At 38.5% G+C, this 24,149-nt stretch overlaps 1 protein-coding gene across 1 annotated transcript in view; it reads left to right on the plus strand.

Annotated features, from left to right (window-relative positions):
• Window positions 1-24,149, plus strand: part of SI (sucrase-isomaltase) — a 205,953-nt gene that overhangs the window by 81,560 nt on the left and 100,244 nt on the right. The window contains exons 38-49 of the mRNA XM_043522682.1: window positions 4,054-4,187; window positions 4,761-4,795; window positions 4,886-5,002; window positions 8,148-8,296; window positions 11,047-11,128; window positions 11,233-11,289; window positions 12,757-12,881; window positions 13,182-13,270; window positions 16,077-16,126; window positions 18,762-18,932; window positions 19,795-19,953; window positions 21,494-21,700. Of these exons, the coding sequence (XP_043378617.1) occupies window positions 4,054-4,187; window positions 4,761-4,795; window positions 4,886-5,002; window positions 8,148-8,296; window positions 11,047-11,128; window positions 11,233-11,289; window positions 12,757-12,881; window positions 13,182-13,270; window positions 16,077-16,126; window positions 18,762-18,932; window positions 19,795-19,953; window positions 21,494-21,700 (1,375 nt within the window). The remainder of the gene's footprint in view (window positions 1-4,053; window positions 4,188-4,760; window positions 4,796-4,885; window positions 5,003-8,147; window positions 8,297-11,046; window positions 11,129-11,232; window positions 11,290-12,756; window positions 12,882-13,181; window positions 13,271-16,076; window positions 16,127-18,761; window positions 18,933-19,794; window positions 19,954-21,493; window positions 21,701-24,149) is intronic.

Consider the following 24,149-nt stretch of genomic DNA (forward strand, 5'->3'; position numbering starts at 1 on the left):
GCTATTATGTTAAGACGGTTACCTTTATCAACCGAACTTGTAATCTCATCAAAAAAAGATGTTACATTGGTTTGATAGGATCTATTTTCCAAAAACCCATGGTGGTTTGCATTAATTACATTACCCTCATTTAGTTCTTCATTAATCAAGACCTGTATCAGCCACTCCATTATCTTACCTGGGACTGATGTCAGGCTGAAAGTCCTATGATTACCCAGGTCATCATGTCTACCCTTCTTAAATATTAGCACATTAGCTTTCTTCCAGTCTTCTGGAACTTCCCCACTGCTCCAAGGCTTATTACAAATCAGCAATAATGGTCCAATAGTCCTCAGCCATCTCTTTTAAAACTCTTGAATACAAGTGATCTGGACCTGCTGATTTAAAACTACCTAATTTTAGTAGCTTCCGTTGAACATCCTCTAGAGCAGCGGTTCTTAACCTTTACTGCAGCCTGTACCCCTTTGGTTCTCAAAATATGTTCTCGCACCCCTTATCAAAAATCATTGAAGTAGGTCAGTTCTTTAAACTTAGATATATTTTTTGTTTGTATATTACAGTAATCATTAAAAATGTATAATGTTAATAAATACGTAGGTTTGATGAAACAAAGTAGTTGTGCTTACGTGCCTGTACTTAATTTGTGTTTTTGATTATTTACCTTCTAAAAAAATCTGGCATGTCTCGCACCCCCAGAAAGGGAACCTAGAGGTTCTCTAGGTATACTAGTGGAATGGAAAGCATGTTATCATCACCATACATTGACACTTCCCCAAATATAGAACAGATATATTATTGGATATTTCTGCCTTTTCTGCATTACTATTAATAATTCTACCATGTCCATCTAGTAATGACCAATGCCATTTTCAGTGTTCTTTTTGTTCCTAATATATTTAAAATACTCCCTATTGTCCTTAGCTTTGCTGGCTATAAATTTGTCCTTGTGTCCATTGGATTCTCCTTATCAGTTTTCTACAGTTTCTAATTTCTGATTTATATTAATCATTATCCACTTCGCCTTTCTTCCATTTTTTATGTATTACTGTTTTTTTGTTTTTTTTTGTTTTGTTTTTTTAACAGTTGCTTTCACTTCACCTCTGAACCGTTTTTTAAAACCAGCACACCCTTATTCCTCAGTTGTGGGATTGTGACTTTTTAAGCATCTGCTAAGGTGTTCTTAAGTGATTCCCAATTATTATTCACATTTTTCTGATGAAATTCTTCCCCCCCAGCTGATTCGACTCATAATTCCCCCCCCCCCCAGCTTTCTGAAGTTGGCACATTAAAGCACCAAGCAGATATATTAGTAGTCTGAGAGACTACTGAATTGGAATTAATTTGCAAACTGGACACCATTAAATTAGGCTTGAATAAAGACTGGGAGTGGATGGGTCATTACACAAAGTAAAACTATTTCCCCATGTTAATTTCCCCCCTCTACTGTTCCTCAGAGGTTCTTGTCAACTGCTGGAAATGGCCCACCTTGATTATCACTACAAAAGGTTGTTTTTTTGTTTTTGTTTTTCCCTCTTTCCTGCTGGTAATAACTCACCTTACCTGATCACTCTCATTACAGTGTGTATGGTAACACCCATTGTTTCATGTTCTCTGTGTATATAAAATCTCCCCAATGTATTTTCCACTGCATGCATCCGATGAATTGAGCTGTAGCTCACGAAAGCTTATGCTCAAATAAATTGGTTAGTCTCTAAGGTGCCACAAGTCCTCCTTTTCTTTTTGTGGATACAGACTAAAGTGGCTGCTACTCTGAAACCTGCCCTTAAAAAACAAAGCCTTTAAAAGTAAAATGTAGTAGACAGTCATAGACTTTCAGGTTAAATTAGATTTTTGTTACATCACATATAACTGATGTTCAGGTGTGTATCGGTGTCAATCTTGCAAGGTACTGAGGATTCTCAACCTAATCCAGCAAGGCAATTAAGCACACACTTAACTTTACACATTTGTAGTCCCATAAAGACATTTTCTTGACATACACTTTATGTTTACAGCGCTACGTGCAATTTCCAAGTCACTCTACAAATAGAGTAACACAAGCAGAGTATGAAAGTGTCTGATAATACATGACAAAGAAGTAGAAGATACTGGAAAACTTACTGTTTATCTTGGAAGAAATAATTACAATGCATTAGTCTAGTTTAATTACTATGGTAATTTAAGTGACTTGTGTGTTTTTACTGTAATTATAATGTCACTAAAGCGGTAAATTCTGCAGAAGAAAAAAAAATAAACAGTGCCTTATTGAAGCAGCTGTTCAGGCTATTATTGTGCAGATAGCATTAGAAAGCAATGTGATTTAATCAGAGTAGCTTTAAAACTAGTAGTTTATTATTTTTGTATAATGATTCACAGTATGTGTTTGTTCACATTGTTACGTAGGATCATAGGAATTGTCCAAGGAGGTCAGACCAGTGTCCCAACTACTCTATCAGAACAGAGGCCAATATCTGAGACTTCAGTGGAATATTCAAAATGGACAGTTATGCAATAACCAACCCGGAGGGGAAATTTCTTCCTAACCTTGTCAGCTAGTAATTGGTTTGCCCTAATGCATCTGTGTTTAACATTGCAGCTGCTTGGGCTCTGTGATATCTTGTGGTAATGATCATAGGTTTTAATGTGTTGAGAGGAAGGAGGCAGGATTGGACAGGCTGCCTCTGCTGGACAAGATGCAGGCACCCTCTTAACAGCCCAGGCTGGGCAGGGTCACCTCAGCCCACCTCTCCCAGCTGGAAAGGAGGCAGGCAAGACTGAAAAAACTGGATCCTGGGGCTAGCAGCCCTCCTTGCCCATCTGAATGAGGGGAGTTGTCTTTCAGTTTCCTTAATGAGTGATTTTTGTCAAAAGCTTATTGAAAATCTCAATATTTTATACTTACCAATTGTCTTTTATCCATTTTTAAACCCCCCAAAGAATTTTAGTGGAGTGGATTGCAGAGGCACAAGACTTTCTTTGACAGAAGTGTAGCCACTTTTCAGCCTGAGTGGCTAGTAAAATTTCAGGGCCCTGGGTATATTCCAGTTGGAAGTGGAAATTGATGGAGTCTCATATTCTCTTTGATGCAATCTGGTTTATTTTAAAAGTATGTGTGAAGTTCTGCTTCTCCAAACACAGGAGGAAAAGAGCAGTTTCTTAGCTCACAGCCGCAAGACTCTTTAGCCAACAAACCCAAAAGCTATCTCTAGCTTTTTCAGGGTGACATTGTACTCACAGGCTACTTCTTGGCTTTCTTGCATTTTGCCTCTGTCTTTCTTTCTGTTCTTGTCTGTTGTTAGTTTGTGTTTTCTCTCACACACCTACCACCCCCCACCCCATCATGGATCAACGCCCAGTGGAGCCCCTGCCCGTTGTGCTAGTTTCTAGGTAGAGGCTAATAGGCTTTGTTTTAGGTGTGACAGCTTAACTGTCTCTTAGAACTGTCTTAAATAAAGGGTCTGTGCACAGTGCACACATTAGTTTGAACAAGGTTTTAACTCAGTCCATAACAATGTTTCACCCAGTTCTTGTCCTGATGTCATGTTTGTCTGTGAATGTTTTCAAAGTTGTCTTTAATTGTTTCCAGTTCACCTAATACTAGGTCACTGGTATGTATTTCCATAGGGACCATGCATCACCTCATGCATTCAATCTTACAGATATTCACAAGATTTTCTTCCCTCCAATTCTCCTGAATTCTAGCTGGTTTTAATGTGAAATTCCATATTCTAGCATCCTCTCTTTTGGCATTTACATTTCTGACTGTACCTTAGTTTTATTTGCACTTGATTTTCAGTTTTTAAATGTGCACAAGTACATCAGTCTGAATCATAATATATTCCAGTGCAAACGTGAACCCTTATAACTTCTGAAAACATTATTTTAATCTGGTTCTTATATTTATTCATAATACCAGTAACTACATGGTTTTAACTTAGATATCAAAATATAAGAAAATACTTTTATTTTCAAAGGAAACCTTATGTAATATTTTTTTTATTAGAACAGTTTCTTCCACATCTAATTTACTATTCTTTGTATTTTCAATGTTAGTGCTTTACAGAGCACCACTAATGAACGTGGAATTGTTATCACCCGTTCAACATATCCCTCTAGTGGAAAATGGGCTGGACACTGGCTTGGCGATAACACCGCAGCTTGGGATCAACTTTATAAATCTATAATTGGTATGTGGAAGCAATAGGATTTACAGTCAATTGATCCTATGCAGTAACTTACTTCTGGACACGTTTGTCTTTTACTTGCTTTTACTTGCCTTATATCAGAAGAAATTTAATTGTAGGCAATACAAGCTGCTCAATTTAACAATCACCATTCATGTTTTAATTGCTTGTTTTTTAACCTTCTCTTAATGGGTGCTAAGCAACTGTTTAGAATTGATGCGCTTACAAAATAGATATTGGGCTTGATCCTGGAGGTTGTTGAATGCTATCAACTCCCACTGAAGTCAACTTCCCTTTCCCCCACAAAATGCCCACCCATTGCTTTTAGCCTTTCCCTGTTGACCCCTGGCCCTAGTGATTCTTTCTTTCTCTCCCGCTCCCCGCCCAGCTGCCTTTATCTGCTCCTGCTGAGCCTGCTGCCAGCATATCCTGCAGGGGGAAGAAGAACAATATGTCAGAGAAACTACAGAAATCTATTTATTTTCATTCCTTTCTGCTAAATGAATGCTGCTGCAGGTGGCTATTAGAATACCAAAGAAAATAGCAGTCATTAAAGTCACCTTACTTTTCTTGCAGGTATGATGGAATTCAGCCTTTTTGGAATATCCTATGTAAGTTAGTGTTGTTACTACACATTTAAAACATCATTACCTAAGTGCAAAAATCTACAGCATTAAAATTTATTCTTTTAAACCTTTCAGACTGGAGCAGACATTTGTGGCTTCTTCAATGATGCAGAGTATTACATGTGTGCCCGTTGGATGCAGCTGGGAGCATTTTACCCATTTTCCAGAAATCATAATACCATAGGCACAAAGGTGGGTCATAGATTATTTTTATTATTTACTGTACATCAGTAATGTGCTTGGGCTACATAAGATATGAACAGCCCCAAACTTGAAGAGTTCACAAGCTAAAGAAAACAGATACAAAGTAGAGAGGACACACTGTGAAAAGAATGCTTGTTTTTAAATGTTGTCATCATTATTAACTCACTTATCAGAGGAGAAGTAGTTCTAGCTAATGCTAGTATTTACATTCTGTGCACCCGTGCATTTCATTTTCAAAATGTGTTATATGGGAAGTTGAAGCTAGACAAATTCAAACTGGAAATAAGGTGCACTTTTTAAACAATGAATGTAATTAACCATTGGAACAACTTACCAAGTGGTGTGATGGATTCTCTATCACAGGCAATTTTTAAACCAAGATTAGATTTCCTCCCCTCCCCCCCCAAAGATATGCTTAGTTCAGAGGAATTAATATGAGGAAGTCCTAATGTCTGAGTTATACAGGATGGCAGACTACAGTAGTCCCTTTTGGCCTCGCAGATTCCATGGTATTCTCTGATATGGCCTCTTGTCCCACTTTTGGTTCCTGTGAACTCCTGTGTCCATTCATGAAGCTGTTAAACCCATATTTTGGGTGTGGTTTGCATCAAGATTCAACTAGGAAAATTAAGTCTATTTGAACATAAACCTTCTGGAAATTCATGTTTTGCAGACTGGTTCTGACACAAAATATTTATGACCTAGCTTTCAACTGATCTTGGAAGATTTTGTGCCTTAGTTAATTTAGTTCCCTTTTTCTCCCTCCCAGTGTTGGCCCATCAAAACCTAGTGACTCAGGCAACCAGTACATTGATATTTAATGTTAGCTACACTGAGACATTGCTGTGAGGATACAGACTCTTAATTACACATAGGGTGACCAGATAGCAAGTGTGAAAAATTGGGATGGGGTGGGGAGTAATAGGCGCCTGTATAAAACAAAGCCCCAAATATTGGGACTGTCCCTATAAAATCAGGAAATCTGGTCACCCTAATTACACATGAAACTTGTTTCATTGTGACTGATATAGAGCAATGTAAATGGTACTCTCATGTGCCAGCTGGGGCTACTGAGCTCATAGTGATTGATCCCCAGGGCTGGTATATGGTGTTTACACGGTCACCTTTCATGGGGCATTTGCCAAGAACTGTCGCTGGGTCCCCTGGGTGCTGCCTTGGCAGAGCTGCAGAGTGGATGTGCCCATCCTGGCTCCCTAGACGTGCTCTAACTTGCTGCATCTGTGGGAGTCCTGTGTGCGTGGCATCACTGCCCACTCCATGCAGGTTTTACACCATTAAAGGGCCTGCATCCTGATTTATGACAATGAAACCAGCATATTCTAGGATTGAAGCAAGCTCATACATTTTTTTACTTGCATGCCTTTAAAACAAAATCTGCACCTACAATGTTCAAGTAAGGTTTTTGTTTTGTTTGGTTTTTTCCTCTCTAAAGTATACTTAATGCAGTAAGAATGACCTTTGTGTTCTCCTCCCCTAATAGTTCACAATTAGAGGACAAATCAGAACATGGAATAGTTTAATAAGATTGTAGAGGGAGAGTACAAATTTATTCTACTTTGCATATTCTGCTTCCATCTGCTACTGTTGTTAAAGAATAAAAAAAAAATAATTGTGTAACTGTCAGACTGTTTTAGCTAAGGAACGTACTGCGGAAAGCTGTAAAACAAGATAAGTGGGAAAACAAAAAATAGAAACAGTACTTACGCCCTAGTTAGAGCTTCAGGTCTAGCAGAGTCGAGCTATTTATATGGCATATATCTAATGGATTAAAGTCTCCTTTTTAAAAACAGCGTGCTTTATCTTGCAGCAGCACACCTTTCAATAGGCCTTTTAAAACCTTTAAAAATGCAGATTCAGGGTTATCATGTTGCTTCCATTCTTACCCAAGGTATTTGCCAAGGTATTGTTCAGTACATTTAATAAAGATTGAAAGTGCTCCCTGACATCACCCATTAGTGCTCTTTTTACTTTTTGAAAGTCCTGAGTGCTGCCCTGGAGGAAAGAAGGATAATAAATTATGTACAACACAATGTGTCATACATTCAGGGGAGTTTGTATTAAACTCCTCTCCCCTCCCCTCTCCTCCTCTGTCCCCATGCCCTCACTAGGGTTTTCAAGCTTTTCTTCTAAGCTCCTCTAGTTAGGGCCCACAGTGACACCTACTGTTATTTAATGTCACTTTGTCTTTAGGAGAGAAAAGCACTGCATTTTGGGGAGAAAAAGAGTTTACGTTACCTAGTCCCAGAAAGATATTTTCAGCTAGGAATAGTTCATTATGTGGACTTTGATTCATGTGTTCAATTATTGATGCTACTACCACACAGCTCATAGGAATTTACAGTAAAAGTAAATATAAAAAAAGATAGGAAACATGCATATTAGTCCATATGTAAATATTATCAATTGTTTCAACTATCTTATTACTTCAATTTTTAAAAAAATGCTAGGCTTAAGTCAGGGAAATAGCTACAAAAGGTAAGGCTGTGAAAAATCCTTTAATATTACTCTTTGGCAGAGAACTTTTCAACCAAATGTCAAGTTGGTGGCAAGTTATTAATAGCTAATTTAGAGCACCCTCCAAAAAAAGAGTTGCCAATGGAAATGTTCACGGAATCAAAAATATAGCCATTCTCTCAGGTTATAAAACAATAAAATACTACCAATATCTTTGTAAGTGGCTGTGAAATAGATGCTTTTATTCATAATTGTGGGTTTGGTGCAAAAGCTGGATTTGAATCAATATGGATATAACCAGAGGTTATAATAATTATCATTTAAATGTAATAAATTCCATGAAGAATCAGTTTCTCTCACTTCCTTGTGAAGGTCACTGCAATCACTGCCATCATCTAGGGCCAAACTCCAGCTGGCAGCTGAACAGTGTATGTCCCCCAAATGCATATACATGTGTAAACAGGAACTTGCATGTGCAAATCAGGTAGGCAAGCATGCATTATTTAGGATTTTCAGGAAATGCTAACGTACCGTGGAGGATCAGGTCCATAATGTGCTTCTAAAATTACATAAACGAATAATTAAAAACAAGGAAGAAAGGTGAAAAGGGGCATGTGAGAGATTCTGCAGTTGAGTAACAATTTCTTTCCATTTTTAGAGGCAAGATCCTGTGGCCTTTGATGAACAATTTGAAAACATTTCCAGAGATGTACTCAATATAAGATACACACTGTTACCCTATCTGTACACTTTAATGTATGAAGCCCACGTTCATGGTAGCACTGTAGTGCGTCCTGTCCTCCATGAGTAAGTATGACAACAATTTGTTTTTTAACTTAAACTCATGAGTTTTCCTGAAATTAGCTCAAAGTGTACTCTTCTGCTTTTTTTTTTTTAATAAGAATGTTTATTCTAGTATTTAGGGATATTTGGTTCCCTTTTTTTTTTTCGAGAGGGCAACCTGGTGGCATGTAATCCCACATCTTCAGGGGTAGTTTGAAGGTACTAAGTTCCCTCTCAGTTCCTATTGAAGGTGTCAGCAACTCATAGGCTTGGGTCCATTTCTTGTTTTTACAACCCTCGCTGGACTCTCGTGTATCTCATTGACCGTTATCTGTTCCTCTTCCTACTCCTTGTCGTCTAGTGATTTCCCTCTCTCTCTCTTCATACCATCTCACAATTAGGTGCTACTATAATTGTGCTACTGGCGGAGTCCTCTTCTACATATCTCCTACCACTTTTAATAGTTTTTCTGTTCCTTTCCTTCTCATGGACTCTGTCTTAATTCAAATCCTAGCTCCGTGAGTCAGGCAAGAACCCATTATTTGGCTCTGTGCAAAACTCTACATTTATGTCTCTGTGTAATGTGTGTCCCAGTTTTAGGGGTTAGTCTTTACTGAGTAGATGGGAGTTCTGTCTTCTTTAGAGGGTGGACACATGTAGTCCAAAATGTCTCAGAATGGTTAGTGATACATGTAGTCCAAAATGTCTCAGAATGGTTAGTGATATTGGATACCTCAGTTTTGGATGCTCAGCTTGAGAAACCTTAAATTTTCAAAGAGTGTGCGCTCAGCCCTTTCTGAAAATCAGGTCATTTAAGGTATCTCAAGTTAGATATCTGAACACTGAGGTCTGGTGTCTACAACCAAAGTTACACCAGTTTAACAAAAGACGTGATTTTTAAACTGATTTTGCTTATCTGGTGCTTATTTGGTCTGTGTGGATAATCTTAAATTGATTAAAATCTGTAGCATTCACCTTTTAAGTTTACAGGTGCAGACTAACTCAATATGAGTTTCAAACTGACATAAGTGTGACCACACAGCGATTTGCCTGATTTGACTAAATTCTTTTAAAAACTAATTTAGGTTAAAATGTGTGCAGTCAGGTGACTGTATTCTCCTGAAAATCATGGCCATGATTATTAAAAATGATCATCAAATTGACCAATGGCAGGAAGATTGTACCAGAAGCTGGTTGATTGTTCTTTTCCCCCCAACCACCTCTGATACTACTATTGTTCTTGTTGCATTTGTTCTGAAAACAGAATAGAGAAAAATTAAAAACAAAATAAAGATCACATTTTGTATTGTAAATTATCAATGGTTTATAAAGGGTTAATAGATTTATAATATGCTACAGATATGAGTTATATATCTTATCATTTGTTATATGCACATCAATAGAAGGTGTTATAGATGATTTTAAACAACCTATTGACCTGTTGGACTGTGTATATATCTATAACAATTGATGTACCATTTATTAATCATTCTTTAACCCTTTATTAACCATAATCGGTATGAATTGTGTGACCAAAACCCCTTTACATTAAAGTAAATGGCGATTGACTTAACTGTTCAGCTCGAGGATTTCCTTCCTGAGGCACTGTATCTTCTGGACATTTGCCTGGGGATGGTGCTGCTCTGCTCTAAAAGTTGCAATCCAGCTCAAAATATCGCAAAATATTTTTTCTGGATTCAGAAACTTAGCATTATGGACTGAGAGACATGAACTATGTAATTATTGCAGTGTAATTATGTTTAAAGTATAGGACTTCCCTTGAGTTTTCACATGTGAGTACGTTTTGATTTTTGAAGGGTGGGGAAAAATAAGGAGATTGATCATTTTGTAGCTTTCAGCCTTAACTGACAGTAATATACTCTCTCCTTAACACTGGATTTTCAGCATCTATCAGAACAGATTAGTGAAGTTATCCATTCTCTTGCTTCAGCATTAATTTCTGTCAAACACTTTATTATAGTTCTGTGGAATAATCACAATGAGGAAATTGAGTCACTGTTTCTCCTTTTACAAACCTTCCAATCCCAGCATTAAAAAATGTATTATAGGAATCATTTCCAAGTTTAGCAATAGATTTAGCTGGTTTGCTTCAGAATTTGTAGATACTTGGTTCTTACCATTTCTTTGACCTCAAGATAAATGAATGTTTTCATAGGTGTCTTTAGAGATGGTAAAATAGACTGAATACAATAAGAACTGATCTAAATCTTATTGTCAAAATCAAACTGCATCCCAACTTTGTAAAGGTTTAAAAATATTAGGGCTAGACTGTGACCACGTTATTCCCTTTGATGACTATAACTCACTTGAGTAACTCATTGACTGCAGTGGGGCAATTTATGTAAGCAGTTGTACAACAACGTGAGGAAGAGATTCTCAGTCTGGCCCTTAGATAATATTACTATTATTGTGTTAAAAATGAAAGTGACTAGAAACCAACCTTTTTAGTTTCATGATCTAAACTACAACCTATATGAACAGTGGTACCTTACAGTTCTATAATATCTTTCGTCTGAGGATCTCTGTTAACCCTTGGCATACATGAATTGATCACATGAATAAGGAAAAGTAAATTAGATGTTTAAAATTGCTCAATTTTTAATAATCTGAGTTATTAAAAAAAGTAACATAAATAAGGTTGGGATGTGTGTGGTGGGGATAGATTAAATTTTTAACCACCAGTGTACTTTAAGAAGGAAACTCTCTTGAAAAGATTAATATCATATATGTGGTAATGATTTTACTGCTTTAAGGTTTGTGGAAGACAAAAAAACATGGGATGTATACAAACAATTTCTGTGGGGACCTGCGCTGCTCATTAGCCCTGTACTGGAGGTAAGAATTTAGATATTTAATTATATAGGAGAGTACTTTTAGATATACTTTTTTTTCTTTTTTTTTGCTTTAAAGAAGATAACATGTATGTGTTTCAATTCCAGAATGCTACAACAGTGTTGGCTTATATACCCAATGCACGCTGGTATGATTATTACACAGTAAGTAACATAAATGTTTTCTATTGATATTCTAACTAATAGTAAGAATTGTTAGCAGAATAATCTGCCAAAGGTGGTGGTGGAATTCCTCACTTTGTGTGTTTAAATACAACTTTACACTATACTTTGTTTATATTTTTCATGCAAACTACATCCCCAAGTGTTTTTTATAGACTTAAGAGGTACAAGAAGGTGAGAGAATTAAATGGAAGAAAAACATCTAGCCAATGACAAAGAGAGGAGTACGAAGGTTGTGAAAAATTGGCAAGAGATATAGACCTTAACATCAGCAGCAGAATTATAGTAGCACATAGTTGTGAAATGGTGTGGAATGAGAGAGGGGAGGCCACTGATAGCTGAAGAGGAGCAGGAAGGGAAATAGATATTGACAAGGTGGTTGAGATAGGATATGGAGGCTTTTAAAACCAAGGTTTTGTTGGGAAATGACATCATTTTGGAAATGAAGCTCTAGACCTTGGATCCAATCCAGTAAGCCACTGAGCATCAATAGAAATTGAGGGTACTTGTCACCGTCAAGCTGCCCCTGTAGATGTCAAGATAGGAGTGAAAAGAAAAGGAGGACTTGTGGCACCTTAGAGACTAACCAATTTATTTGAGCATGAGCTTTCGTGAGCTACAGCTCACTTCATCGGATGAAGTGAGCTGTAGCTCACGAAAGCTCATGCTCAAATAAATTGGTTAGTCTCTAAGGTGCCACAAGTCCTCCTTTTCTTTTTGCGAATACAGACTAACACGGCTGTTACTCTGAAAGATAGGAGTGGGAATTACAAGCCACCAGGTTCCCCCATAGAGAGATAAAAGAACTTGTGTGCACAGTTAGGAAGGCTCTGGTCTGACCTGAATTTTCTCTCCGATTCTTCCAAACTATTCACCCAGGTTTGCAAACCTGGTCAAAAAATTCACACTAATATGGTGTGTTAGCATAGTGTAACTTAACTTTGTTACAAAATTTTCACCCAACGCCTACTTATGGGTGAGCTAAAAGGTCAGGTGTTTGAAAGTCACAAACATGTTACCTTCTCAAACACCTTTTGCCCCAAAATACTTCTGTTGATTTTTAATCCCTGAGTTATTCTATCTGAGGTCTTTGGCAAGAGAGCAGAAGTGGGGCAGCTTTAGCTGCATCTGCCTTCTGCAGAGGCAGGAAAAGGCTGGGAAGAAAGAAGCTGGAGAGACAAATAGGCAGTAAAAAAGGCACCAACATTGCAATTACTTTGTGGTTTAGCTCCTTGATCTGTGCCCCACTTTGTTGCACTTGAAAGTCCACTATTCTCAAATTTTTATTCCATATTTTGAAGAACATGGAAATGACAGCCCTATTTATACATTTAAATCAATATTTCTGTGGCAAAAAGTAATTAACATATTTAGGATCTCCTTCCTTGTTCATTTACATTAGTATGAATTAGAAGTAACTCAGTTGAAATCAATTATTTTTACTTATAGGAGGAATATATTGGTTTAAAGGGACAGTCCTATAACCTATCAGCTCCTCTTGAACATATCAACCTTCATATCCGCGGAGGCTACATCATCCCATGGCAGGACCCTGCTAATAATACCTTTTACAGGTACTATGAAATTAACTGGAAAAGTTAAAACTGGTTTATTTTATTTTAATGGGAGCTCTTTGAAAGCTGCTTAGTGGTTTGGAACATTAAAGACCCAGTTAAAATGGCCTAGAGGACAGATTGCAGGTGAGGTGTGAGATGAATTTGATTGATCATATGGTTGATGAAAATGAGAGAAACAGAGGGGGAGAGAGAGAGCCAATCTAGTCCAAGGATGTTTCTATATAGCTTAAATAGTTATGGAGAAATAGACAAATAGTAATGTGTTTGCTGACAAATTTTTTTTTTTTTTTTTGGTAGCCGACAAAACTCAATGGGACTTACTGTTGCTTTAGATGATAATGGGTTCGCTCAAGGTCAGCTTTACTGGGATGATGGGAAGAGCACTGGTAAGTTTTAATAGTAAATTGAAGTGAGAAGATTTACTTACATCAAGAGTAAAGTTTCCTAAATTGCATAAAGTTTTTTTCCTTCTACAGTTTTTAGGTTTGAATGTATAAAATGTCATTTTTATAAAGTATTTGATGTGCAAACACTTGTAGATACGTGTATTTCAGTATATACAACAAATTTGCAAACACTTAAACATGTGCATAGTACTGTTGTATTCAATGGGACTATACATGTGAATATATGTACCTATACATGTGTTTGCAGGATCTTAGCCATAACTAAGATCCTGATAATGCTGTCCTATTTACCATGCATGTGTGGATACCTGAACCTGCTCAGAGCCCCACTGAAGTTAGGGAACTCCATATGAGCATGGGGGTCTCTCCCATATGTATGCTATACATTTCAGGATCAGGGCCCACAGCTGGAAAGCTCTAAAGAACAGTGTTTGAAAAACAAAAAGTCAAGTTAAACCCATAGTACAGTACAATAATATTGATTTGTCTCAGTAAAGTCCTATAACATTATTGCTTTCAGAATTCAAATTTTTTACACCTTAACTTATGCCATTAGACTTAGTTTAGTATGTGTAATAAGAGAGATCATGCTATTTCCTCAGAATTTTGCAAAATCTATGGTAAATATAACCATGTGAGTTAAGAATGAAGTGAGAAGTCTGAATTGATTTTCCTAGTGTTAGTAAATTTTAAAAATATATCCATCATATCAGGTGTGTACCACACACTATGCACAATAAGTCTCCTCTGAGCTTTCAATTGCTCCTTTGGCATCCTTAACAATCTCAGTAGAAGTGCGCAGGGTGCTGTCAGCGTGCTGTGAGGTGCACTGAAATATGCCAAGCTTTGAGTGACTCGGATTTGGAACTATTTACTATGTTCATAGAGTTAATCATAGCTTAATTAAATTAAACTAGCTTGCAAGGTGCACTTCAACCATCTCTCAGTGATCTATTTTTCAGAAATCAGGAAGTTGCACTGACTCTGGTTATCTGCATTACCGTGTGGTAGTTTAGATCCCAATCTGAGGCTTATAGAGAAAATAGACACTGATGTTTTCAAAAGAGACATTCCTATCCATCATGGTAACGTGTAAATGGATAGTGAATAAAGTAGGAGGTGGGGAATTGCTGACATGCCTCGTAGGAGGCTCACAAATCCTTAAATCTCTGTCTGAAGCATTAGGAGCAGTCCTCCCCTGACATTTGGGAGATGACTGAGAAACAGGAGCCCATGTACTGATTCTCAGAGAGTTGTTAGCTTTACCTGTGATTTGAGGTCTCCAACTCCACAGCATGAGACTTATCAAAGGGAACATTAACGCTGATATGCAAAAGTCTTTTACAAAATATAGGGAGAAATAAGAAGCTGATTGACGCTCAGTCAAATATGAACTTACTGACCCTGACCCTGTGCGTACTAAACTTCTTTCCCTCTGTCAAATGGGGTGGATAGAAATTTGGAACTTTCATTGCATAACTTTGTCCCACCCAAACATGGAATAAATAGTCTTCCCCACAACTTTTTTTTAATTCTTATTGCTTATTGCAAATGGATTCTTCCTTTCAGTGCCCATCCTTCAGACACACTCTTCCCCTGGCCCCAATAGCCTTTTTCCCAGCACTTGCTTTGTTTCTCACTGAGTCACAGTTCTGTGTGATCCCCTCCAATCACCAGGCCCAGATCCAAAGGGTCCAAGAATCCTCTTCAGGCCTTAATCCAGGAAAGTACCAGAAGCATGTATGTCACTATAACTATATGAGTAGTCCCATTGAAGTCAGTGGAACTACCCAGGTACTTAATCCAGCCTCAGTCTTCCCTTGCCCTTACTGCTAATAATTAAGGCTAAGATTTTGTCACAGATCTTTTTAGTAAAAGTAACGGACAGATCACAGGCAAAACAGAAAAAGTAATGGAAGCCATGACCTGTCCCTAACTTTTACTAAAATACCCCTGACAAAATGGGGATCTGCGGATCCCCACAGTACTTCAAGTGGGGCAGCTGTAGGGACTAGGAGCTGCCTGTAGCAGCTGGGGCTGTGGGGTACCCCTGCTGCCTGGAGCTCCAGGCATCTCCTGTGGGGTCTGGGAGCTTGGGGTTCCCCTCCACCCACGGGGGCCAGGAGTTTGGGTTCCTCTGCAGCAGCCCGGAGCTGCCCTCCACCTCCTGCAGCTGCAGCAGCCGCGAGCTCCGGGGGTTACCTTCTAGAAGCTGGAAGTGTTCCCCCGCTGCCCCCGGCAGCAGGCAGCTGGGGGGTTCCCCTGCCACCTGTGGCAGCAGGGAGGGGGCAACAGAGGTGGCAGGGGTAGCGGGTGGTGGGGGACCCTGCAGCTCCCGACCACTGCAAGCTGAAGTCACGGAGGCCGCTGGAAGTCACGGATTCTGTGACTTCCGCGACCTCCATGACTAAATGACAGTCTTACTAATAATGATGTACCCATATGTAACCTGGGACAGAATAAACCAAATAAATTGAATTTCATTTGGCACAGCTGATACTTAAAAATAGTCAAACCAGGTTTTGAACATTTGTACCACTTTTTTTTTGTTAAGATTTTGAATGTTGACTTTACAAACAGAAAACTTTTAGAGCTTTTTCTCTGACTTAAACAACATATGTTTCCATTGAGGGTTCTAAGTGTGTTTATTATGGAAACAGTAGCACGTTTTACACATTAACACCAGAAATATATTTAGAATAATTTTTGTTTTAAATGGTCATGAATATTCACCAAAATAAAATTATAGTGGGATACATTTTACTCTACTGCTTTCTCGTTACAGATGCATATGAACAGGGTGCTTATCTGTTAGAAACATTTAATGCAAGTCAGGTGGGTATCAGGTGACATCTTGTTCTTGTGTTATGTATAGGGTTATTAACGCTTCCTTATTGATTTTCTCCACACTGTTCATGATTTTATAGACTTGTCATATTCCCCTCCCTCCCCACCGCCACATACCTTTAGTCATCTCTTTTCCAAAGTGAACAGCCCTGATCTTTTTAATCTCTCCTTTTATGCAAGCTGTTCCACATCCTTAATCATTTTTGTTGCCCTTCTCTGTTCCTTTTCCAATTCTAATACATCTTTTTTGAGACGGGCAACCAGATCACCATGCAGTGTTCAAGGTGTGGGTGGGTGTTCCATGGATTTACACAATGGTATTATGATATTTATTGTTTCATTATGTATTGCTTTCCTAATTGTTCCTCAGATTAGGATTGGTGTTCATAAATTAGTGTTCAGCAAACTCAGATGTAAACATGGGGTAATTTCCTTAACTTTGGGTGTTATAACAGAGATCTTTATATCTTTTACCTTATATTTAGTGGTGGGCTCAGGCCAGAACTGCAGATGTGATTACACTCAGACTTTCAAAGGGAAAGTTTGGTTCACAATCCAAACCCAGATCATGGTTCCTAATGTCACAGCTGGTTTCACTCTACAGTGAGCTATATCAACATCCCAGTTCTGAACACTTGTAGTTTCCGGGGGTGGTGGTGTAGAAATGGGAGTGAGATAAGCTGTTGTATTGAGATTGTCTGTAATTGCATTTAACATGCTATATTTTATATGAATAAATTGTAATAAATACATATTTAAGAAGTATTGTGAAGCTATTTTAAATACTCTGTTTGATAGTGACACTATATTTCATAAAATTTATTTGCAAAACTTAAACATTTACATATGCAGAAATCAAAGTAACATGAGGCTAATAGTACCATTTTGTCAGCTGCACTTTCGCTGTCATTTTACCAATCTATTTAAATGAGTACATTATAGCTCATCATCTCATGCATATTTTTAAAAGCAACATGCCATTAAACACACACATCTACAAATTCCCTGTGGTCTAGAGAAAAGCAACATGTATATGAAGGAACTCATCCAACTTGAAATATAGTCACATTTAAAAAAAAAGTTCTCGGTGCTTTCAGGTAATATGCCTGCCCCTACATTCAGATGCCAGGTTTTATTGTTTGCTGCTGTTGTAGTCGTAGTTCATAATACAGGGGGGGAAATGACTTATGGAATCTTCCCTCACATAACCTGAAGGAGCAGACAAAATTGCTAAGCCTGCACTTCCAGAGTACAGAGATGGCTCCTTTCTAGCATTATCTGAGGCACAATTCAACCCATATGTGGTGGTGGGGGGGACGTGTAGTTACACAACTCAGACCCCCTCCACGCTGGTTTGCAGGGCTGAACAGCTCTGGAGCAGGGATGGTGATCTGTACACACTCCCTCTGAGACAAAGGAGTTCTTTGTCACCTTGTGCAGGGCTGTAATTGCACAGAGGAGCCCAGGATTTGGCCCACTGATTTCAACAAGAATTTTGCCTGATTAATGATTGCCTGAAAAGTGAATGAGCTATTTACATACAGATGTCTGTGGCAGAGTAGGGAATAAACCTAGATCTCTCAGATCCCAGGCTAGTACCCTAACTGGGTCATTCTTCCTCCTTGGAAGAAAACAAAAGGGACGCAAATAGATCTACAATTACACTGAAATTGATCAAGAACTTGAGGTTACTGACCTTCCAAGCCTTCCCTCACCTTTGGGTCTGGATTTTACCTCTTATTACAGACTGTATTAAAAGCATGTGTATACTGGAGCTGGAGGAGTGATTTCCAGCTCGGGTAGACACCCCTGTGCTATCTCTGATGGTGTTAATACACTCTAAATAGCTGTCTTAGCTGCAGCTGCACAGGCTGAGGGAGGGGCTAGCTGCCCCGAGTATGGACCTAGGTTTGATACAGGACTGTACTTGGGATAGCTAACCTGTCCTGCTGCCCATGCAGTTGCAGCAGCAACTATCCTGCCACTTTTCACACACTAGCTCAATCAGAGCAGAGCAGGGTGGATACGTCTACCCAAGCTAGAAATTAAACCTCTAGCTCTCCAATAGTCTCCTTAGTGGCGTGCGTGCAATCTGACCCAGCTGGAGCAGCAATGCCTCCTGGTGCTCTGCACGTGCAGCAGAGAATGCGTTTACTGCTCCACTTCTCACAGGGGCGCACCAAGTGTTTCTTTCTCCATCTGGTGGGTGAGGAGGAAAGGAGAGCCCAAGGCCCTGCTGCTTCCATGCTGCTTTGGGGTTGGTTTTTCAATAGGGATCCCTAGCAAGGAGCAGTGTACACTTAAGGGAGGACTGCGGTTGTGGCTGCCCTCTGTGCATGTACAGAAGGGAAGAGGAAAATGCTCCCTCTGCTTTCCCCCTTAATATTTAGTCCTACCCGGAGAAGCTACATTTTGATGCATATGTGTATTACATACAGGTACCTGTTGCATAGCCATCCAACATAAGAAACACATAAGTGGGTCTGGAAAGAAGGAACTGCATGATTTTTAGTCTGATAATCAGGGATAAACGATCGTACTTCAGGACATGTTTAGATGTCATAGTCAATGTGATGGCAAGTTGAGACAACTATGAATCTAATATATTTTGTTGTCTTTTCAGAGTGTTTTAGAGATTAAGGTTTTGAACAATGGATACACTGACCCAAACAATTTAAAATTTGATGAAATTAAAATCTTGGGAGTTGTCAGAGGACCTTTAGCTGTTACAGTAAAACAAAATGGTGTGACAGTTCCATCTCTCCATAATGTCAACTATGATGCTACAAAAGAGGTAAGCAGCTAATTCAAGGGTATTAAGCCATCTGCCGAATAATATAACCTTTCTTCCTTAAACTTGGCATTGAATCAGATCTCAGTTGCAATATTAAGTCCTATATTTTTAAATAAATTCAAAAATGTACCACTAATTAAATATTTGCATTGAGAAATCAGACAACCTGGAATTGTTGTATGATATTTAGTAAATAACACAAAATGTAATCAAACATGACCCTGCATGTTTTTGTGAAATATCCAACACGTTTCTTACTGTCTCATAAAATAACAAAAAGATTTCCCAGGACTAACAAATCTCCCCTGTGACTCTGTCATATGTATAATTATGGAGAAGAAGTCAGTATTAACTATAAATAATAATTGAGTCAAGCACTCCTAAATGCAATTGAAACAAATCCTGAGTATCATGGTGACCTTCAAGACACGTTCCTCTGAACTGCCTTTCAAATATAAACAGAACTCTTGTAGCTGCTTTTAGGGTTGCCACTCTTTTGATGGAAAAATGCAAGGTTATCCCCACCCGCAGCCTCTTCCCAAGGCTTTCTACAAAACTGTATCCTTTATTAAGTCTCTTGCCTTTCTGCCTTGCGCCTGAAACATACCAAAAAATCTATCGTATTTAGCTGTGCTCTCATTCCTTGGATGGGAAAGCAGAAATTCCTGTGCACAGGTGAAATCAGAATGGACTCCAAGCTTTTAAAAAGAAAGAGCAGGATCCTGATCGTTACAGGGTCCCTGGGAAACCCATAGTTTGGAATTGAAAATCAGTGCCATGTTAAAATAAGTCACAGATAGTGCGAGAGCTGAAAAATGCAACGGCCTCAGGTAAATTTGTTGTTTTTTGTTTCCGTTCAAAGCTCCTGCATATTACTGGCCTTCAGCTTGAATTGGGGAAACCCTACTCAGTGGACTGGTCTTCACAGGGGTCATTGGTTGAAGACAATGAAAAATTTAACTGTTATCCTGATTCAGGTGCATCAGAAGAAAATTGTACTGCTCGTGGCTGTATCTGGCAGGTAAGCAGAAATGATTTGTGTGAAGCAAGAATAAGGACACTGCTTTAATGACACTAACTTAATTTATCTAAACTAAAAGAGTTGCTGACTAGGGTTTTTAAGTATTTGATGAACTTGCAGAATTGTTTTAGCAACACAACAAAATGTTTGAGTGATGAAAATAAGTCTGCCTCTATGGATCAAGGTTGCCACCTATTTTGGGACATTGCCTCTCAGGGGATCACTTGGCAGCTTGCTTATGCATGGAAGGCAGAATTAATCATCCTTACCACTTTAAGCATCACCACCACTACTGGGACTCAGGTTTTTGCCATTTTGCCATTGGGCTCTCTTTTTCCTCATCTGAAAAGACCAAAAAAAAAGAGGAAATCGCCTGACATCAGCACCCCCAGAGCTCTGTCTTGAGTAACTCCTAAGATGTGAACCTAAGGTTTCTACACTTAGTACCTTCTCAAGTGTCACTTCATCCCTGTTCTATTTTACTCTCTTTCCCTTCCTTCACTTTAGCTGTTTGATTCCAAGGTTGGTTAGGATAAGGAGGACAATGGTAATCTGTGTGCCAGGCAAAGATTTCAGTAGATTCTAATGGAAGTAAGATTGAGTCCTCAGTGAAAAGATCTTGTTGGTATGCTCAGTCAATGAAATTAGTAAGGAAATAGGTGAATTCTCAGCCATTTCCTCCTGAAGAAGAAAAGGCACTTCTTGTCATTTAGTGCTTCTTGATGCATGCTTGATTTCACCTCTCAAACAATGTTTGATTGTACACCTGTTCAGAGGAAGTTGCAAGAGTTTTTCTTGTTGTCATAATTTTTCTTTTTAATGGTGAGAAAAAGTGTATTCCCCCCCCCTCCCCCCCCCCCCCCCCCCCCCCCCCGTCCGTGTATTCAGTAAAAGGTGGGCTTGCTTATCAAAAGCTTTCAGGCAGAGAAAAACCCTCTGGACATACACAAAGCAAGAAAAAAATCTCACTCTGAAAAGGAAAATATCAGAAAAAGACAAGGAATTTGACAGGTGGATTTAGAATAGTGACTGCTAAGCAACTGCATTAAATGCAGCATTCCTTGCCACTGCTAATAAAATATCATTTTATTATAGAGAGATGCTTCTATTAAAATACACTTAAGAAAAGGAAAGATAAAGTTATCAAGCTCTGATGTTTTTTAAATGTAAATAAGTGATGATGAATCATAACTAAATCCCAGGAAGTTCTTTTCTTCATATTTCTAAACTTACTTAAATTCTCTGCATTGAAATTGTCAACTCAAATGCTGTATATCTGTGTAATTGTAATGGGATGTCCTCCTCCAACGGACTCCACTGTAATGACAGGAAGTTTTCTCTGATCTTAATTGCATAAATCATTGTGATCTTTGTTAGGGTTCGTTTTCACACTGTTCAGCATTGTTGCAGTCACCTTTCCAAGCAGTTGCTCATGTAATGAGTTACCTGTTAAAACTAGGATTTTTCTGGACATGTCTTTTACTGTTATTAAAATGAATGATCTCATGTACTGTTTTCTAATCTGCAATATGTTTTTCAGGTTGCCTCTAACTCCCTTGTGCCATCATGTTACTACCCAAGTAATTATGGCTATTCTGTCAGTAACATTCAAAACACCACTTCGGGTCTTACAGCTGACCTCTCCAGAAATCTTAGTATCCCTGACCGCTATCGGGATCGTTCTCCCGCTATCAACACACTTCGCTTGGAAGTGAAATATCATGACAACAACATGTTGCAGTTCAAGGTAATTTCAGTCTGAATCTGTTGAGACAATCTATGCTGAGATTGGTGATGGTGATACTTTTTCATTTTTACTGAGCTGAAATGTGACTAGACCGTACATGGCTACAGAGGAGAGTAGGAGAGAATAAGAATTGACCCATCTTTTGAATGGCTTATGTAAAGGCCGCCATATTTGAAGCCCTTGTGCTCTGGGGCTCCGCATCAGATGCATCTTTCTGGGAGCAACTACACATCTGCCTCCTTCTAGAGAAGTGGCTCTCAACCTCTCCAGACTACTGCAACCCTTTCAGAAGTCTGATTTGTCCTGCCTACTCCCAAGTTCTAGTTCACTTAAAATCTACTTGCTTTCAAAATCAGACATACAAACACAAAAGTGTCACAGCACACTATTATTGAAAAATTGCTTACTTTCTCATTTTACTGTATAATTAGAACATAAATCAGTTGGAATATAAATATTATACTTACATTTCCATGTACAGTATATAGAGCAGTATAAACATGTCATTGTCAGTATGAATTTTTACTTTTACTGAGTTGGTTAGTACTTTTTATGTAGCTTGTTGTAAAACTAGGCAAATATCTAGAAGAGTTGATGTCCCACCTGCGTACCCCCAGGGATACGCTTACCCTGGTTGAGAACCACCGTTCTAGAGACTATTTCATTTTATTTTGTCTTATCATTCAAAGAGAGTGATCACGTTTTCTCTAAACTGCTAATGATGGCTTGCTCTGCAAATAAGTGGATCACACTGCATTGTTTCGTACTGTTGCAGTAGCATGACATACTGATTCCTGATCCATTTGGCCTATTCCATATGTAATGTGGACACGTTGAATATTAGAAGTGGTGTGAGGTTCCATAGTGCTTCTTCTCACCTCTTTGGGTTTTTTTCTCAGTAAGCTCTTTTCAGACAGCTCAGTGTGTTAGTTGAGCTACCTAAGTTTCAACAGACATCAATGATGAACATAGATGTGCAGGGTTTTATCTAAGCACTGAGGTAATAATTCATGAAGAAGCAGTTCAAGCTGTGAGAAATCAGCATCCACAGCTGTAACCCGCAGAAGGTGCCTCAGAGATGGCTCCTATTTGTTTACCTTATAAAGGACACAGGGATTGAGAGTGGACTCCTGTACATTATGTAAGGTGTACAAGAGCTTGAGCAAGGACTCTGCAGCCACTCACTTTTCACGGTTCAACACATGTGCAGCATCGTCTTCCTTAGCTGAACATTCTACTAGCTTAATTCTGCTGCCTTTAATCAGGCTGAGTAGTATCATGTTCTGCGACTCCTCTCATTGGGCCAGATTCTTACTCAGACTGAGTAGCACCTCACTCTCCAGTGAGCACTCCTCCAGCACTCATCCAGTTGAAATCCTACTCAAGGAGTGAGACACTGCTCAACAGAATTAACCAAGTACTGAAAATCCCTGTGCAAAATGTACTGTGTCTTTGTAGGATATGATAAAGATCTGAATTCAGTCTTAATGAAAGCCAAGTTTCATTAGAATACTCATTAATTAATGCCCCAATTAATATAAAAATGGTATACTCAAATGTTTGCTTGTATTAGTAACCAGTTGTAGAAAGGTCGTTGAACTCCATGTTAATACATATACCATCTTACCATGTATATAGCAAGGGTATTAGGAGATTATTATATTGGAAGCTTTGTATTTTTATAACATATTTGCAAGTACATATCTCTATATGCTTGTCATCTCAGTCTTTAAGTCAAAACCAAGCTTTTCACTTTTAACCCAAAACATGAATTTAGAGGTAAGAAAGGTCTTCTACCAAATATTTTCCAGCCTTTCATGTTTTTCTTAAACGTTGAGGGCTTTAGAGTGATATTGAAATAAATTACTTTCCGTGAGCAAATTCTTTAGCAGAATTAATCCGGAGGTTTATACTTGCAAAGGGGCACAAAGAAAAACCCGCTTTTATGATTTTAGGGCTCCTAGTAAGGATCCCTAAGTTTTGCTCCTGGACAGGAATATCCTTACATTCTTTTTAAGTCTGGCCTCTTTCTAAAACATATCTTACCAAGTTTGTTCTCTTGAGATTGTCTTATCAGTGTGTTATGCTGGTGTCTTGTTCTCTGAAACAAGCATGTGTGGCTGTTTCTTTTGGACCCTGTGTATCCTAGATTTACAATGGGCCCATGTTCAGTACATTGGCAATTAGTCTCTCATCAAATATTCGATGTAAACACTTAACAATAACTACCAGTTAGATACAAACACAAATTGAAAATATAGCATAAAAGAAAATAGTATAAATAGTTAAGCAATATATAAGTTATAAAAGTTGCATGTCAGAGCTTGTATAAAAGATGTTTGGATGTTTGATGGCCAAGAGTGGTATCATTTTTGACATTTGGGGAGCCTGTCACTAGCTGACAGGAAGCGGAAGCCTCCTGGAATTAGCCTTACATTTCGCTTAATAA

This window comes from Chelonia mydas, chromosome 9 (genome assembly GCF_015237465.2).
Source record: "Chelonia mydas isolate rCheMyd1 chromosome 9, rCheMyd1.pri.v2, whole genome shotgun sequence".
NCBI classification, from domain to species: Eukaryota; Metazoa; Chordata; order Testudines; family Cheloniidae; genus Chelonia; species Chelonia mydas.